The sequence below is a fragment of the Phalangium opilio genome, unplaced genomic scaffold, assembly GCF_054372755.1.
Source record: "Phalangium opilio isolate 3A_F unplaced genomic scaffold, DU_Popi_V2 ptg000344l_1, whole genome shotgun sequence".
Lineage (NCBI taxonomy): Eukaryota > Metazoa > Arthropoda > Arachnida > Opiliones > Phalangiidae > Phalangium > Phalangium opilio.
In genome coordinates, this window is record NW_028324227.1 from 1427448 (window position 1) to 1445736 (window position 18289).

At 37.7% G+C, this 18289-nt stretch overlaps 1 protein-coding gene and 1 long non-coding RNA gene across 2 annotated transcripts; one reads left to right on the plus strand and one right to left on the minus strand.

Annotated features, from left to right (window-relative positions):
- The first annotated feature begins 94 nt into the window (after positions 1-94).
- LOC149609977 (uncharacterized) lies at positions 95-18280 on the plus strand. Its single transcript, XR_016376915.1, has 3 exons — positions 95-322; positions 15154-16086; positions 17112-18280. It is a non-coding gene; the product is annotated as an uncharacterized LOC149609977 (long non-coding RNA).
- Positions 15010-17091, minus strand: LOC149609978 (membrane progestin receptor gamma-like). Its single transcript, XM_089860063.1, has 2 exons — positions 16611-17091; positions 15010-16184 (listed from the first exon to the last, which is right to left on the minus strand). The coding sequence occupies exons 1-2, from the start codon at positions 16646-16648 to the stop codon at positions 15131-15133; spliced, it is 1092 nt and encodes a 363-aa protein (XP_089716189.1). The 5' UTR covers positions 16649-17091; the 3' UTR covers positions 15010-15130.
- Positions 18281-18289: the final 9 nt, after the last annotated feature.

Consider the following 18289-nt stretch of genomic DNA (forward strand, 5'->3'; position numbering starts at 1 on the left):
AATTCATTAAAACTAGCTACTTTTTCAAATGGGTCTACAACTCCATCTCTCTCCTCCAAGGTTTGGTTACGTAATCTCTAGGTAGCTGATTTACGTTGATTCACTTCAATTTAGTTCACGTCTTCCTTCATGAGTTCGTCTGCTGCCACAACAATGTCAAAGTGGCGCGCGGCAGGTTGTTGTTTGTATGTTTTATTGTGAAAATGGTTTTTGTTAATTATTTCAACACAGATATTTAAATTAATTTCGAAAGATTTACGTCTTTTCTGAAATGACAGTTGAATTACTGCTAAAACTACATTATGATTGCCACCAATAACTGGTAAGTGGAAGAAAAGAATGGTTTCAATTTCTAATGGCGCATCTTGCGTTCAATGCATTTGCTGAAGTAGAGTAGACGTCACTAGTGACTGATGTCAGAGACAATTAATGTCTTCATCCCCCTTTTATTTCCCACACCTGCTTGTGTATAGGTCAACGTCATAGGCTTATATCTCTTACCTCGATTCCATCCCCCTTACGGGGGAATTTCAGTATCGCGCCTACAAACGCTCCCCTAAGTAGAGGTATAAAATGACGTCGGATGTTCTTTCCCTCCCTGACAAACGCCCTCTCCCTATATAGCACTAATGTTTTGAGTGCAAAATGGCGTGGGCTGAGTTTATGGTCGCCATCTCGGGCACTGATATGATTCTGTTTATCAAAGCACCGCGCTGATTTGTTCCTTAACCTTATTTTCCCGCCAACCTCCTAAAGATTTTAGGTGAAATAGGGACTATAGTTATGTGTATTAATACAATGATAAGGGATATAAGGCGGCCTCCTTTTATGAAAGTCAGACGATTGCATCCTTAATTAGTCTTTCTAAGACTTTGCCTCGTTTTTCGCTAGTTATTTGTTTTTATGGAGCTCTCCTATAAAGGAAGCCTTATTTTCTTTGCGCTAGTTAGTGTTTACATTAGAAAGTTAAACTCTTGCGCTTTTCCAGGAGTATAAACAGTAAAAAACCTTTTTTTTTTCGCCTAACCATAATTATTTCGCGCCTTAAGTATAACAACTTCTTAAATTTAATTCTTCCAAGATATATGCACAAATCGCGTAGGTGTTTCCCCACAATCACGTGGGTGACAATAGTCTTTTAATTTCGTAATTTTCGTAGCCAATCAGGCATTCATAGAGGAAAATAAGTGATCCATCCTGATACTTTTAATAAAAGGTCACCTTTTATTTTTGCCGATGATATCAGACAGGAATGATAATAAGTAAATTAATTCAGTTTATGGCGTGATTTCGATATTTCGCCAATTCTGGCATAATTTCCTTCTTGAACTAAACGCTTACGTAAACGAAAATATATTTGTTATTGCCACGAGTTTCCTTTTCGATTTTTTTTCAACAAAATACGTCCAACTCACGTACACAAAATTTAATTTAATTCAATAGATATAATTACAGATTTTTATAGCCAAGATGGCGAGGTTTTTATATCACGCTCGTTATAAAGATGTCTCTATCTACAATATTAAAGAAAATACGAGCAATTAATTTTCCGTAATGGCGGGTAATAGACGCTACGCCAAGCACTGGAAGTACTGCTATTGGACAAATCTGTCAGGGCAAGACGACCAATAGTGGTACTTCCCAGTATCTCGCGGGAAAACGTAAGGCGTAGCATCCATTAAGGCGCCATTACGGAAACTTAATTGCTCGTATCTTCTTTAATATTGTAGATAGAAACATGGTTTCAATTGATATATTCATTATTTTATACGCCCTTTCTATTAAAAAAGAATATAATACTATCCCGTATTATCTCTTTAAGCGTTTTGACTCAAGGATCAGGCCCGGTACATTAGTACAGGAAAATACAGGAAACGTACCCTGACTTAATATATAATTAAATTCTCGCTCGACTTTTGAATATAAATTAAAACCACCTGGTTTTTGTCATTTCAAAATATTTTAATTGCAGTAAAGGTAAGGCTTATTTTTCCGTGTCAGGTACTGCACTTTGTACAATAACAGAAGATGTCACCTACGTGATATACAGGAAAACCAACGTAGAGGCATAATTATACCGACATGTATGTATTTTAGCGAGCGGCAAAGAGTAAAATTCGAAGTTCGTATTAAGGTTTAAACAATTTTAATTAAACTTAATTACGAGCGGCATCCATATTACTACTAATTTATATATATATAGTTTTATGACCATGAGTCGATAACTTATCAACCCTGTTGTAAATTGCGAATCACTAAATTTCTACAAATAACTGATAAAAGCTTTAATCTATATTTTTCCTAAAATTTGGAATATTACTGTTTTCAACAAAATATGATACTTTCACATCTTTCTATTACTGGCTGGAGATAAACGATTATGACCGCAATTTTATCACCCTCTTTGGCAAAGTTTGTGTTGAACAAACATCCGAGGGGCTTATCACTCTTCTCAGACTAAATCAACTGTATGTACACCGATTACGGTTTACTTATAATCATTTCAATAGTGAAATAGAAAATTTCCCAAAAACATTACATACAGGGTGTTTCTTAAAGGGTGTGTTCTTTTGGTCAAACCAGGGATAGATTTCATTTTAAAAGTAGGAATGGAGAACGGTTAATATTTACTTCAGTCCGACTCATAGACCACCCAGTATAGAACCCCTCCCTCCGACTTTGACGCGCACCCAGATTACTCTGTTCTCCATTCCTACTTCTTAAATTAAATCTATCCCTGATTTGACCAAAATAACACACCCTGTACAATCCTTTAAAAGGCCCCTCAAAAACCGCCTCGTTATAAGATTTTTGTTCACTTATTTTATTTTTCCTCTTAAGTAACCGGATATATTTATCAGCACGAAGCTATAAAAATAGTCTAGCGATAAATTTTTTCTTTGATAATTTTCCAATTTACTCATTTTGAGAAAGAACAAAAAAAATAGAAATAGAAATGTCTGATAACATTATGTAGCTAGATAAATATTTTTCAATTTTTGTCCCGGTATTTGCAAATTCACTATGGTTTTTTTTTGTCACACGTTAGACTAAGATAACGTTAGATTACTTCAAATTTTTTTGATAATTACATAATTCATATCCGATTATAAAAATTTACAATAGCTCTAAGAGATGTTTAAATTATGTAAAAATAGCGAACGTATGAATAAGGTACAATTGGCATTTTTCACTTGGCAACTAACTGCGTTGAAATTTACGCTGGTTTTCCAAACAGGAAGTTTTTAATTCAAATTTACGACACGTTTTTTTGTCAAATAAATATTTTTTTATTTTCTCAGCAAAAGAAAATATATGATAATTTATTGAAAATGTGCAATATATTATATTTCCGAACAGTTGCATTACTTAATTTATTTAAGTACTTATATTTTGATCTTTATCGCTTAATTGTACCAAAGGCTACATAGACAAATTATATACCTGTATTTCGCTAACTAGTGTTAGTTTATTATTAACACCTGTAAAAAATTATTAATTAGAACGATCCTGGGAGTAGGCACTTGAAAAACACGCGTCGAATCTATTGTACATAGATATCAATGAACCATTTGTATTATTACGCAACAGGAAACCGAAAAACGAGGACGAGAGAAATACTCCTTCTTTAAGATTAGTCTGTTATCTAACCTCTTGAAAAGTTTGAACTACATCAAAATATTTTTACGAGCAGTTTGATAACAATTTCTTTGTTAATTAGCGAAAAATAAAACTGCTATACTGTTTCTTTTGTTCAAACTATAGCTAGTTAGTTGAGGTGTTGAAACCTTATGGGGTTTTGATGAAAATAGGGAAACAGCAAAAAGGGCGGGGCTTCAGACGGCTCCTCATGGGGTTGGATTTTATAAAGTAGAAGGCTAGTACGGGAGTAAAGATGATTGGGTAAGGGGAGGTCTGACGTTCTGTAAGAGGTGTTTATCACTCGCTGTCGTGTGTGTCCCTATAGTTGAAATAGTCGACGAAAACTACTATGAACAGATACTATGATCCGGTTCTTTTAATATTGAGAAGATTTTAAAGGAGTTTTAAATATTTTGAAAACTTTAACAACAAAATTCCTAAATTTTTCAAAAAGAGCGGTTTTTGGATTTTTTTACGTTCTAAATTATAGATTGCAGCTATAATTTAGGTACCAACTCGCAACGTACTGGTATCATGGATGCGAATTCTTTTTTTAGCGGCTTGGCACGTAAACTCAAAATATTCTCCAATACAAAACAGGTGTTACAAACCAGGAAACGTCGAAACAACACGGTAAATTTTAGTGTTATACCGCGATGATAAGTGGGAGGATGCTTTAACGTGTCTTTTTAGCCACATCGTATATATACGATGAGGCTATTAGTTTGTCCCGCGAGCCTGTGGTGGTACTAGTGGTGGTGGTGGTGGTCGTCGTCGTGGTAGTAGTTTTTCGCGATTTGGAATGTGGTCAGAGTTACCCAAAGAAATGGTTATGTCAGAGCTAACCGAAGAAATGGTTATTTTATGCCTTTGGCAGGATAAAATTTTTCGTTCGTCATTTAAGGGAGGGAGAGTGAACGTGAGAGAATTGTGGTGAGGTGATATTTTTCGTTCGTGTATTTTAAAAGGATGGGGATTATAATAGCATGTTTAAGCATTGCATTTAATTGTACAGGTAAGGTTAAGCTTTGTGAATTGTGGTTTACGTTTCCTCGATATATTTAAAGCTAGAGAGAGGGAGGATTTTAGTATTGCCTTAATTTAAATGGAAGGTTTAATACTCCCTTTAAAATTCCGGTCACCCGTCGACAATAAGGGTTTCACGCAATAAATCATCCCGCTCCCCGATTTCAAAATTCAAAGAAATCGAGGGGAATTTTTAAGAAGCAAAAGCAAGTAAATACCGACGTTATATATAGAATGGTGTTTATTATTAGAATTTACGTGAATTTCTCCTCAAATCAAGAAGAATTTTAAAAGAAAGTCCGACCGGGCGAGAGTTCTAGAAGCGCGCTTTGGAAATGTTTTAGTTTCTTCTTAGCTACAAGGTATCGATGGGACTAATAGTTTTACCTGAGTAGTAGTGGTAGTAGTAGTAGTATTAGTAATTTAGTAACGGGCGTTGGTGATATTTGATTCTCTTTGCCAAGCAGCCATTGAAAAATTATTCCCTCTGACCGGTATATTAGGGTATATTTCACTAGAAGTATATTTATTGTAGTAGGGATAGCGAGAGTACGTAAACGATGTGGCTTAATTATGGGCTAGAATTTTTTATAGTTAGTTTTTAATTCAAATAAGATTTAGTCGAACGACCCGTAGTAATTCTGTATGTGTCAATGGCGTAGTGGTTATCTCAGCCGCTTCACACACCGAAGGCCCCAGGTTCAAGACCACGTGGCTGCGAAGAAATTCTTTTATGCTCGTTAGTTTAAATTCACAACTAATTTAGATTAAAGAGGTTTCAATATCGTGTATCGTGGCGCAGTTGGTAGCGCCGTTGAATGCCAATACCTAACAGATCAATCTTCAAAGATGGTCAAAGCTCGAAGTGGTCAGTATCCCTCAGTGGATCAGTACTCAAAGTGGTCGGTATCCCTCAGTGGATCAGTACTCAAAGTGGTCGGTATCCCTCAGTGGATCAGTACTCAAAGTGGTCGGTATCCCTAAGTGGATCAGTACTCGAAGTGGTCGGTATCCCACAGTGGATCAGTACTCGAAGTGGTCAGTGCCCGTTGAAGTCGTGTCTAATGGTTCGTGCTCAGATACCGAAGTTCCTTTTTATAGTTAGTTTTTAATTCAAATACGATTTAGTCAAACGATCTGTAATTGTTTATGTGTCAATGGCGTAGTGATTATGTCATCCGCTACACACACGAAAGGCCCCGGGTTCGAGACCACGTGGGTGCGGAGAAATTCTTTTATGTTCGTTTGTTTATATTAACAACTAAATTAGCTCAAAGAGGGTTCATCATCGTGTATCGTGGCGCAGTTGGTAGCGCCATTGAGTGATGGTGCCTGCAATATCAATCGTTAGAGATGGTCAGTACCCAATAAAGTGACAAGTCTAGTCTAATGAAGATACGGAAGTTGTATTTTATAGTTAGTTTTTAATTCGCATAAGATAAAGTCAAACGATGCGTTATTGGATGTGTATCTGCTGTGTAGTGGTTATCTCAGCCGCTTCACACACCGAAGGCCCCTGGTTCAAGACCACGTGGCTGCGAAGAAATTCTTTTATGCTCGTTAGTTTAAATTCACAACTAATTTAGATTAAAGAGGTTTCAATATCGTGTATCGTGGCGCAGTTGGTAGCGCCGTTGAATGCCAATACCTAACAGATCAATCTTCGAAGATGGTCAAAGCTCGAAGTGGTCAGTATCCCTCAGTGGATCAGTACTCAAAGTGGTCGGTATCCCTCAGTGGATCAGTACTCAAAGTGGTCGGTATCCCTAAGTGGATCAGTACTCGAAGTGGTCGGTATCCCACAGTGGATCAGTACTCGAAGTGGTCAGTGCCCGTTGAAGTCGTGTCTAATGGTTCGTGCTCAGATACCGAAGTTCCTTTTTATAGTTAGTTTTTAATTCAAATACGATTTAGTCAAACGATCTATAATTTTTTATGTGTCAATGGCGTAGTGATTATGTCATCCGCTTCACACACGAAAGGTCCCGGGTTCGAGACCACGTGGGGGCGGAGAATTTCTTTTATGTTCGTTTGTTTATATTAACAACTAAATTAGCTCAAAGAGAGTTCATCACCGTGTATCGTGGCGCAGTTGGTAGCGCCGTTGAATGATGGTGCCTGCAAGATCAATCGTTAGAGATGGTCAGTACCCAATAAAGTGACAAATCTAGTCTAATGAAGATACGGAACTTGTATTTTATAGTTAGTTTTTAATTCGCATAAGATAAAGTCAAACGATGCGTTCTTGGATGTGTATCTGCTGTGTAGTGGTTATCTCACCCGCTTCACACACGGAAGGCCCCGGGTTCGGGACCACGTGGGTGCGGAGAAATTCTTTTATGTTCGTTTGTTTAAATTCACAACTAAATTAGCTCAAAGAAGGTTCATATAGGGTCAGTACCAAGTGAAGTTCGTGCTCAGATACCGAAGTTATTTTTTTAGGGTTAGTATTTATTTCAAATAAGATTAAGTCAAACGATCCGTGTTTGTATACATATCAATGGTGTAGTGGTTGTCGCATCCGGAAGGCCTTGGGTTCGGAACCGCGAGGGTCTGGCGAAATTTTTTATGCTCGGAAGTTTAAATTGACAACTAAATTAGCTCAAATAGCATTCAACAGCGTGTTTCGTGGCGCAGTTGGTAGCGCCATTGAATGCTGGTGCCTGAAAGCTCGATCTTCGAAGATGGTCAATACCCAATAAATTCTTGTCTAATGAAGATAGTGCTCAGATACAGAAGTTATTTTTTATAGTTAGTTTTTAATTCAAATAAGATTTAGTCGAACGACCCGTAGCGATTGTGTATGTGTCAATGGCGTAGTGGTTATCTCAGCCGCTTCACACACCGAAGGCCCCGGGTTCAAGACCACAAGGCTGCGAAGAAATTCTTTTATGCTCGTTAGTTTAAATTCACAACTAATTTAGATTAAAGAGGTTTCAATATCGTGTATCGTGGTGCAGTTGGTAGCGCCGTTGAATGCCAATACCTAACAGATCAATCTTCAAAGATGGTCAAAGCTCGAAGTGGTCAGTATCCCTCAGTGGATCAGTACTCAAAGTGGTCGGTATCCCTCAGTGGATCAGTACTCAAAGTGGTCGGTATCCCTAAGTGGATAAGTGGTCAGTGCCCGTTGAAGTCGTGTCTAATGGTTCGTGCTCAGATACCGAAGTTCCTTTTTATAGTTAGTTTTTAATTCAAATACGATTTAGTCAAACGATCTGTAATATTTTATGTGTCAATGGCGTAGTGATTATGTCATCCGCTTCACACACGAAAGGCCCCGGGTTCGAGACCACGTGGGGGCGGAGAATTTCTTTTATGTTCGTTTTTTTATATTAACAACTAAATTAGCTCAAAGAGAGTTCATCACCGTGTATCGTGGCGCAGTTGGTAGCGCCGTTGAATGATGGTGCCTGCAAGATCAATCGTTAGAGATGGTCAGTACCCAATAAAGTGACAAGTCTAGTCTAATGAAGATACGGAACTTGTATTTTATAGTTAGTTTTTAATTCGCATAAGATAAAGTCAAACGATGCGTTCTTGGATGTGTATCTGCTGTGTAGTGGTTATCTCAGCCGCTTCACACACCGAAGGCCCCTGGTTCAAGACCACGTGACTGCGAAGAAATTCTTTTATGCTCGTTAGTTTAAATTCACAACTAATTTAGATTAAAGAGTGTTCAACATCGTGTATCGTGGCGCAGTTGGTAGCGCCGTTGAATGCCAATATCTAACAGATCAATCTTCAAAGATGGTCAAAGCTCGAAGTGGTCAGTATCCCTCAGTGGATCAGTACTCAAAGTGGTCGGTATCCCTCAGTGGATCAGTACTCAAAGTGGTCGGTATCCCTCAGTGGATCAGTACTCAAAGTGGTCGGTATCCCTAAGTGGATCAGTACTCGAAGTGGTCGGTATCCCACAGTGGATCAGTACTCGAAGTGGTCAGTGCCCGTTGAAGTCGTGTCTAATGGTTCGTGCTCAGATACCGAAGTTCCTTTTTATAGTTAGTTTTTAATTCAAATACGATTTAGTCAAACGATCTGTAATTGTTTATGTGTCAATGGCGTAGTGATTATGTCATCCGCTTCACTCACGAAAGGCCCCGGGTTCGAGACCACGTGGGTGCGGAGAATTTCTTTTATGTTCGTTTGTTTATATTAACAACTAAATTAGCTCAAAGAGAGTTCATCACCGTGTATCGTGGCGTAGTTGGTAGCGCCGTTGAATGATGGTGCCTGCAAGATCAATCGTTAGAGATGGTCAGTACCCAATAAAGTGACAAGTCTAGTCTAATGAAGATACGGAACTTGTATTTTATAGTTAGTTTTTAATTCGCATAAGATAAAGTCAAACGATGCGTTCTTGGATGTGTATCTGCTGTGTAGTGGTTATCTCAGCCGCTTCACACACCGAAGGCCCCGGGTTCAAGACCACGTGACTGCGAAGAAATTCTTTTATGCTCGTTAGTTTAAATTCACAACTAATTTAGATTAAAGAGTGTTCAACATCGTGTATCGTGGCGCAGTTGGTAGCGCCGTTGAATGCCAATACCTAACAGATCAATCTTCGAAGATGGTCAAAGCTCGAAGTGGTCAGTATCCCTCAGTGGATCAGTACTCAAAGTGGTCGGTATCCCTCAGTGGATCAGTACTCGCAGTGGTCAGTATTCCACAGTGGATCAGTACTCGAAGTGGTTAGTATCCCACAGTGGATCAGTACTCGAAGTGGTCAGTGCCCGTTGAAGTCGTGTCTAATGGTTCGTGCTCAGATACCGAAGTTCATTTTTATAGTTAGTTTTTAATTCAAATACGATTTAGTCAAACGATCTGTAATTGTGTATGTGTCAATGGCGTAGTGATTATGTCATCCGCTTCACACACGAATGGCCCCGGGTTCGAGACCACGTGGGTGCGGAGAAATTCTTTTATGTTCGTTTGTTTATATTAACAACTAAATTAGCTCAAATAGAGTTCATCATCGTGTATCGTGGCGCAGTTGGTAGCGCCATTGAATGATGGTGCCTGCAAGATCAATCGTTAGATACAGTCAAACGATGCGTTCTTGGATGTGTATTTCAAATAATATTTAGTCAAACGATTCGTATTTGTATACATATCAATGGTGTAGTGGGGGTAGGGTAGGGTATAGAGGGACTATTCACTCGTACGATGTGGCTACTATTACGAGCCCTTGGGCCGTCTTGTTATTGACATCACCACGCTCCGAGCACTGCTCCGAGCAAGCGTCGCGAGCTTAGAATATCTCCCACATTTTGAAGTTTCATTCTTACTTATCACTTGGAGACTTTGAGCTAAGATTTCACGTGTCTCTTCTCTTTGCGCTGCACAAACTAATAGCTAAAGTTATCACTTGAAATTAAAAAGTATATGAAAAAACTAATGCCGCGTGGTACGGTGATACCAATGTATTCAAGCCAAAGGGTTTGATTTCTAAAGTCTATAGGTTATAACCCAAGAATTGAAGTAATTAATTATCCTTAGTTAATACCTCCAAGGAGCTCTCACCAGTCTAGTGTACTGTACTACTGTTTTGTTCATAAAATCTCACCGCGCAGAATCTTGGCTTCTTGCTATTTATAAATTCGCGAGGTGCACGGTTACTGTAAGGTTTTACTCTTAGTAGAAAGAAAACAAAATTGAAAGATTTCTGTTTAGTGGCCAAAACACTGAGACTCTGAGAGAGAGTAACCTTTGCAAAGCATTTGTATCAAGATTAAGGCCATCGCCTTTGTACAAAAGCCAACTATCTTATTTTAAAATCTCCGATCATCCTTCGCCATCCCACCACCACTTCTTTCCCAAGGGGCCAATCACTTGTCGTAGTCATTATGCACAGTGCCCTTCAGAGAGTACCCTTGACATATCCTTGATGAGCTAAAATGATTAAAAGTAACGTAAGTTCATAAGTTTGTCATTGGTTACAAACTGGAGCTTGTCATGAAGTGAATGAGGTAGGTCATAGATTCGAGGTAAAGCGACGCCTGGTGAGGCGCTTTCAAAGGCTTAGTAGTAGGCAGACTAAATAGGAAGATGGTCTGCAAAACTAACCGAGTGTAAGACTTCAATTCTCGCTTGTCGTTCTCTAACTAGCTCGAGCTGTTAGTCTCTACTCTCTAGCATTACGAACTTGTATAGGTAGTGTTATACTTATGGAACATATCTTATAAACTTATGAAGTAACCAGTAATCGGTGTACTGGGAAGGTGAGAGTGATTAGCCCCTCGCACCTTTTTACATTTCGAAATTAAAAGGGCTGCCATTTGAAGAATTCTGAATCGCATTACTACTTTGTTTCCAAGAACTAAAGACAATTATACCCGGAATAATGAATGTTAACACGTGGTAATTTCTGGACCTATAAGAGCACCACGAAACTAATTGAGTTTTTCTTTTTGCATTCCCTGGAAATGCTCCCTTTGCTCCCGGAAATCATTCGTCTATTTATTTTTGCTCTGAAGTAGTTGGAGCAGTGGTAAATATGTTACTCAATCACTTACAGAACTATTTTCAATAAAGTTCTATAAACCGATAGTGGGGAGTTTGAAACTAAGATTATTGAAAAAAGAAAAAAAATGCGTATAAGCGAAACAAGAAACCATATAAGATCTTGTATCAAAAATATATATATAACTGCGTGAAATATTATATGGGTTCTCGGGTAGACTAATATATTAATGTTTTAGATTATCTTTCCGTAACTGGCCCATCAATTTTATCAAATTTTAGAGCTTTAAACTTGGCTTAAGTTCCATAAATGAACGTAACAGAATTGTTAAACGCGACAGAAGTACATTTCTAAAAATACGATTAGAAATTAGAATCAATAATCACGTTTCAGTAGCAAAATAAGCAACATCTTTAGAAAAGACCCGTTTTACTTCACGTTATACTGTATACTTACACCAAGAAGCGATATCTAGTTTACTAGGGAGAAGGTTTAGATTCGCCCCCACATTTCCAGCTTTATCTGCAGTCCAAACGTAGCCTGTCCGGAGTTAATCCCCGCCGCCTCTAAATTACAACCAGCATCTCACTGGTTCTTGAAACCTGACGTCAGCGCGACGTGAATGACAAAAATTACCTATTTTCCGACTGAGAAGAGTGTAGCGAAATAGCCCGGCCTCCTTTTACGTTCCCCCCCCCCTTTGTATTTTGAAAGGGGGACTGGGACTATGGCGCGCGAATAATTAGGCATCTTTTACCTTCTCCCTAGTAAACTAGATATCGCTTCTTGGTCAGACTAACCCTGAGTAAATAATATTGGTAAAAATGAGTTTATCATTTCGTTTATATTTTGAAATCGTTTATTTTGGGCTGGTTTCAAACAAAAATGATGTAAAAAAACACCATTAAGCAATCAATAACTATTGAACCAATTAATATTTTTTGCGTAATCACTGTTTTCCAGATTATTCGTAACTATTTAGGTTTCATATTAAATTTTCTGATATTAGAAACATTTTTATCATACGTTTACAAACAATTTTGATCAACATTTTCAAATATATATAAAAAACACGTGACAAATTTATATAAAAAAGAGCCAAGTTTCAAAAAACTACTTTATTACAGTTTATTAATTTTTTCATAACGATTATATTTGTCCTTTTGGGAGAATATCAAAACACCCTCAACTCTATTAACAACTTTGACGTAAATTGAATAATCACAAACAGCGCAGATTGAATCATTTAAATTCAGAGAATTATGAAAAACATTTTGGGTCTATTTGTTTTTTATTTTGTTTTTCTGTAATCTGTAAATAGGATATTAAATTATATTGAGCTTTTTTTTTTAATAATCAACGACATCGAACCATTTGGCTTATATTTACAAAATTTAATATCGCAAATTGTAAATTTATTTTTTATGAAATTTTATTAACAAAATAAGCGCTTATATTTATTTCTTTTATTATATTCTAGGTATAACTAGTTTTATAATAACTTTATATAAAAATTAACAAAAATATTCTTAAATTGATTTTATTCTTTTTTTAGTTTAAAATTTTTAGAGTTCGGGGTATTTTCTTTTTTAATTATAAATCAGCTAATTGTCTTTTCAGACTCTAAGGTACCCGTAAATTAAAAATGTCCGTATAAAAATCGAAAAACATTTATATTTTCAAGGTTTTCTTAATTATCGGTACAATTTTAGCTCTTTTCTGGTTCTCTGTCGACTCTGATACGGATTACCATAACATTAACAACTTCAGGCACACATTTTTTACAATTAGTTGTATCATAAGTTTATAAGATATGTTCCATAAGTTTGTTAATCTCTGGTTACAAACTGGAGCTTGTCATGTGTGATGAGTCGCTATTGAAGGCATAGTAAAGACTAAATAGGAAGATGGACTGTAAAATAGAGTGTAGTCAATTCTCGCTTGTCGTTCTCGATCTAGCTCTCATTAAGTCTCTAGCATTACGAAGTATAGAAGTGTCACACTTATGGAACATATCTTATAAACTTATGGTTGTAGTTTCAACATTGATAAAAATTCAAAATAAGCTACCATATTCTTTAGAGAGAGGCTATGACAACAGATACGCTAGGTTATTCTAATATATTTTTAATCAAAGTCACCTAAGTTCATTGCCAAAAGGTTGACAACCTTCGTTAATTCTTTCCAAGGAGCAGAGATAATTTCTTGTTGCCAGGGTTTGTTATAAAGAAATAAAATAGATTAAATTAGCATAATCACTAAATCTCCAAATTAATCGGGATCTAAACGTTTTAAATGAATCTAAACCGAGCGTTTTAATTAAGTTATTAATCTACTTGGACATAATTTTAACTGGTGCCTCATTAAATGATTACACAAGGAAGTGATACGCCCCTCGCATTTTCTTTAGTCTTAACAGATGTATCAGAAAATTCGTAATCGTTTCTCCTCTTTTTAATGAGATCTTTTTTTTTCGCAAAAGTTTATTTATCTGTGAAAATTCTTTCCATCTAGCTGTAACTGAGCAAAAGTATATAGATATAAAAACAAAAAGTACTCTTCGTTGAAACTTGCTCGATCCTCCTCCTTTATCCCATGATAGTGTCGACCCCCCCCCCTCTGCCCGACCGTGGCACAGAGAACACGCCGTGAATAAGCTCTTAAAGTAGCAGATGCTATCTCTAGTACCAAAAAGTCTCGTTTGGATCGCCAGAATCACGCACTACTTTCTATAAACCTATGACGTCCAGAAGCTTTTCCCTTATGATTTAGTTCGTGTAGGGGGCTGAGAGGGGGTAGTTTTCTTCTCAGTTTACATATCGTCTACAGCCAAGGCAGGGAACTGTGTACTTTTTGTGTTTATCTCTATATACTTTTGAACTGAGTATGTGCGTTGTTTAGCGTGTTTATGTCAAATCAATTAGTTCACATTAAGGATACATTATGCCTGCCTTGTATAAAATGGTAGCTCTTCTTTCATTAAATGAGAAGATAACGAATTGCATAGTTAGATGTATATAAAAGCACGATCTAAAGCAACATGGCATCTTAATAACATTACCCAAAGTATTTAATTTTTAAACCTGGTCCTTTCTTTTAAGAAATATAATCCTATGCTTTTAAAGCGGTTTTCTACGTTTAATGAATTCCTCTAATTAGGTTTTTATAGAGAAATAATCGTTTTAACTATTTATATTCCATTTTTTAAAAACAATAAAAAAATGCATGCCTGTTATTAAACTTACAACATTCAACAGCTGAATCACGCGCATTTTTTTCCAATCACGTGATGTATATATACTACATATATTTTATATTATTAGTCGTATAGATTTGAACATTAACGTGTACTGACTATTAATTATAAACTCTGTTTTTTTTGTTTCACCGGTTTGCCTGCCAAGGTAATATTTTTCCCCAAGGTCTTTTTAGGGTTTAAATTTTTGTTTTTTTTTAATTTTACCAGGTACTTCTTTTTATGGCGCGTTAGTTACGAAATGAGCGCGCGTAGATTCGAATCGAGGTATGCTTAATAAAATAAAAAGAATTCTCCATAACCTGTATTGGAATTTAACGCGCGCTTTTGGCATCCCCCTTTTAATAGATATTGCGCGACACTGCGGAGAAAATATATTTTTTTTTCTGCCTAGTAATATATTTGTTTTTGGGTCAGATTATATATATGTTCCTTTTAGCGTCTACATAGTTCTATGTAATATCGGAACTATTTGTCTTAGATTGTCGCCTCTCTATTTTTAATTGATTTTTACGTTTCCGAACTTATTTGTACATGGTAACGTAAAAATCGCCAAGCGCTATTACACATTTTCATAAACCAGGATTTATGTTAAAACGAGTTCGCGAGGGGGTTTTGTTTTGGCTTACCCAGTTGACGGAATGTTATTTTTTTTTGTTCGTTTATCAATTAGGGAAAATCTGTTTTATACAATTAAACTTTGGCTTTTAATTTTAAACTCGTATTGGTAACCTATATAGATTTCAGTTCGTTTTCTTGGTTTCAGGGCCAATTTCGGATTGTAATGGTGGGTTAAGAATTTTCCACGATTGCGCGCAAAATAAGACGATGAAAAACAAGTTAAAAGCGAAGACCATGAAAAGGCCGTAGATGCTCCAAAACGAGTGGTCCATGTTGGCACCCTTTTCCATGAAGGCTCGTCTGGTGTGTAAATCGTTAAGGGTTGCGAATAGTTGTTGCGATGTGGCCATAATCCCGCTAATATGCAAGAGATTATGGCTGTTGCCGATAATGTCGAATTTCCCCGGGGCCAGCCTCTCGGGGAGGTGTGACGCGTAAAAGAAACCGATGCAGAAAGAAAAGAAGAATTGGCGAAGGAAGTAAGGCAACGTTACGGCGTCTATTTCGGCCAGTTTAGAGTCCGGATACATTACACGATATATGATGGGGATACTGTCCCAAACCCATGGGATGACGAAAGCTCCTAGGCGAAAGACTTTAATCCAAAAAAGGTCCACCATGAAACGGGACCAACACGCCAGTAAGGTACAGATGATGGTGTTAGCGGCGCCGATGGTCAAAAACCACTCGCCGTACGACGTTTCGATCAATTCTTCGGGGAAGCAATAGGCCCGATAGATCAGGGCAGCGCCGAAACTGTAAAGACTAAGCGCGCCGTAGTCCAGGAAGAACCAAACGTCGCGAGCGAAACACGATAGACTGAAGAAAAGATGGGCCAGGCAACTGACCAACGGGTAGATGCATATGGTTAACATATAGGCCATAAACGGCCAAGTGTAAGGGTTCGTTCCGACGCTTAACACTTCGTAGTAATCGCGGGTTATCCAGAAGAAATATAAAGACGGGATGAAATGTGTCCAGAAATTGAGCGTTTCATTGGTTAAGACAAAGGCGCTTTGGATGCATTCTTTCAGGGTACTACTTGGCGAGCGGTACCCGGACACGATGGCCACTTCGCGTAAGTGTTCCGGTAACTCGTGGTCGCTCATCAACGGCATGTTGTTCATTTCGTTGATGAAGCGATTGCTCGTCAGGCTAACCCTCCTTTGGAATTGGCTGCCAATGGTTTTGAAAATTCGAAATTAATATTACGGACGATCTCGGGTTTTGATGCCCGCGTATTCATTGTAATTTCACCCCGCTGGCGACACGATCTGACGCTAAGCTAAGAAGGGGATTCTTATTGACCCTTTGGACCGCGTCGTGTTTGTTTTTAGTCCGAGCACGCGAGGCTTCCTCGTAAAATGGGCGCGTGGGTGACACAGAATTAAAGCATTTTATACACGTTTAGAATTTAGTTTCGCTATAAAATCGTAAAAGGCGCGAACGCCTGCCGCTGACTAAAATACTGCCAGATATAAACAAACCCTCATTTTCCGGGATTCTAGGGAGTAACTTCTATTTTTGGAATGGATAGAGTTTGGGAGCTAGTTTTCCTATAATAATTGGAATAATGAAATATATTTAATTGTATTTTCTTACCTTATCGCCGAATGCATATCCCCAACGCTGACTAACATCTTTCCGAACTCTTTCGTTTTCTCTCCTCCTGGAAATGTCGCTTCGTAGATCCTTCAGAGCCTCAAGCGACTGGATAACCACCTACCTAGTAGCAACGGAGAACCCTGGTAGAATTGTAAACTCTGATGTAGAGGTGGAGGAGAGTGTTGGAGATGAGGATAACCTATGATATTCGCGTCCGTGTTCAGGCCTAGCCACGCAACCCTACCAAATGATAACGGGTAATACTCGCGCCTCTGGCGACGAGTTACTGCGACTTTATCGTCCGCGTCCTACAGTCGCCTCCACTTCTTACGGAAGGGAATCGAGAAACTAGTTTTACCATGGTTGGCCTCGACTTAATAGAACCATTTCCAATCACTACGCGGCACCAGCATCGCGTGGTTAACGTACTTTCTTCCAAGGCTTCTATTCTAGTGTCTAACCTGTAGTTTTGCTTGACTCTAAAGACTAAACTTGTAGCTCGTTATCGATCCCTATACTGTTGAATGAAATTCGGTAGGGGAGTGCTTGAGTTTGGCAAGGATCGAGAAATGTCCCGAAATGCTTTTCTCCTCCGAGAATTTGACTCCTTCGGAGCCTTAACGTCGGGATTGTCTCATCATCGGGGGATGGATGAAGATAAAAGGAATTTTCCAAGCCACTATCACGAGCTAACCACGTTTTCCTCTAACGCGCCATTTTTGCCTATAGTTCGACCTAGTTAGTTTTTTTTATTCCCGCCAAACTACGATACCTCGAGTATTATGCAACTTTCACTGGCGTCCGTAAAAAGGAACCTCTATTAAATCCCGCACTATGCGTTACGCTAGTTTTATTCAATTAAACAAATGAAGGGATTACTTCCCTTATTGTTTAAGCAAGCGTTACCGTTAATAAATTAAAAAAAAAGGGAGAGAGTTCCAAAATATTGTTTGACCTTCAAGGTCCGTGGCTCAAACGGGTGGTTGTATGCCTAAGTTACTCGCTGTGTCTTGTTTCGGAAATTTCTTGTTTTGTTTTAATCCGGGAGTTATTCAGCCGTGGCTTGGCTTCTTTCGAAATGAACGCTCTGTCGTGAGGCCCTCAAAAGGGGTTAGGGTTGTATTGAATCCATCGCGGTTTCCCTTACATTTACATAATATACGAAATATATTTATAGTTTAATGGAATTTTTACGTTAAATTGTTGTTTGGCTCGAACCCTTTTGGCTAGTTTTAAACCTATATCAATTAGACTAATACCATTTTAAGTCGTTATAACATGTTGTGGAACTGGTTAGGCGTTATATCACTAAATTTGGCATCGATTTTCTAACTGAAAAATATTCATACGCGTTCTATAACTTTTATTCATTTAGAGAAACGGACTTTGCATTTTAAAAGCGGCTCTTGAAAGACTTGGCTGAGTTCCTGTCATTCAGCGTGGTTCTTTTTATTTTTAAGCTAGTCTAATGGATCCTAAATTAATTTAACCTTCAAACTATTAGATCGTACGAGGTATTTTTATTTCATAATTTTTAGAATGGGTAATTTTCATATTACAGTTAGTGAATTCGATGGATAATTTTTATATCGTGGATGTTTCTGTTTAATTATTAATCATAATGTACACATTAATACCAAAATGTTTTAATAAAGTTACTTATTCAATCGTTTGTT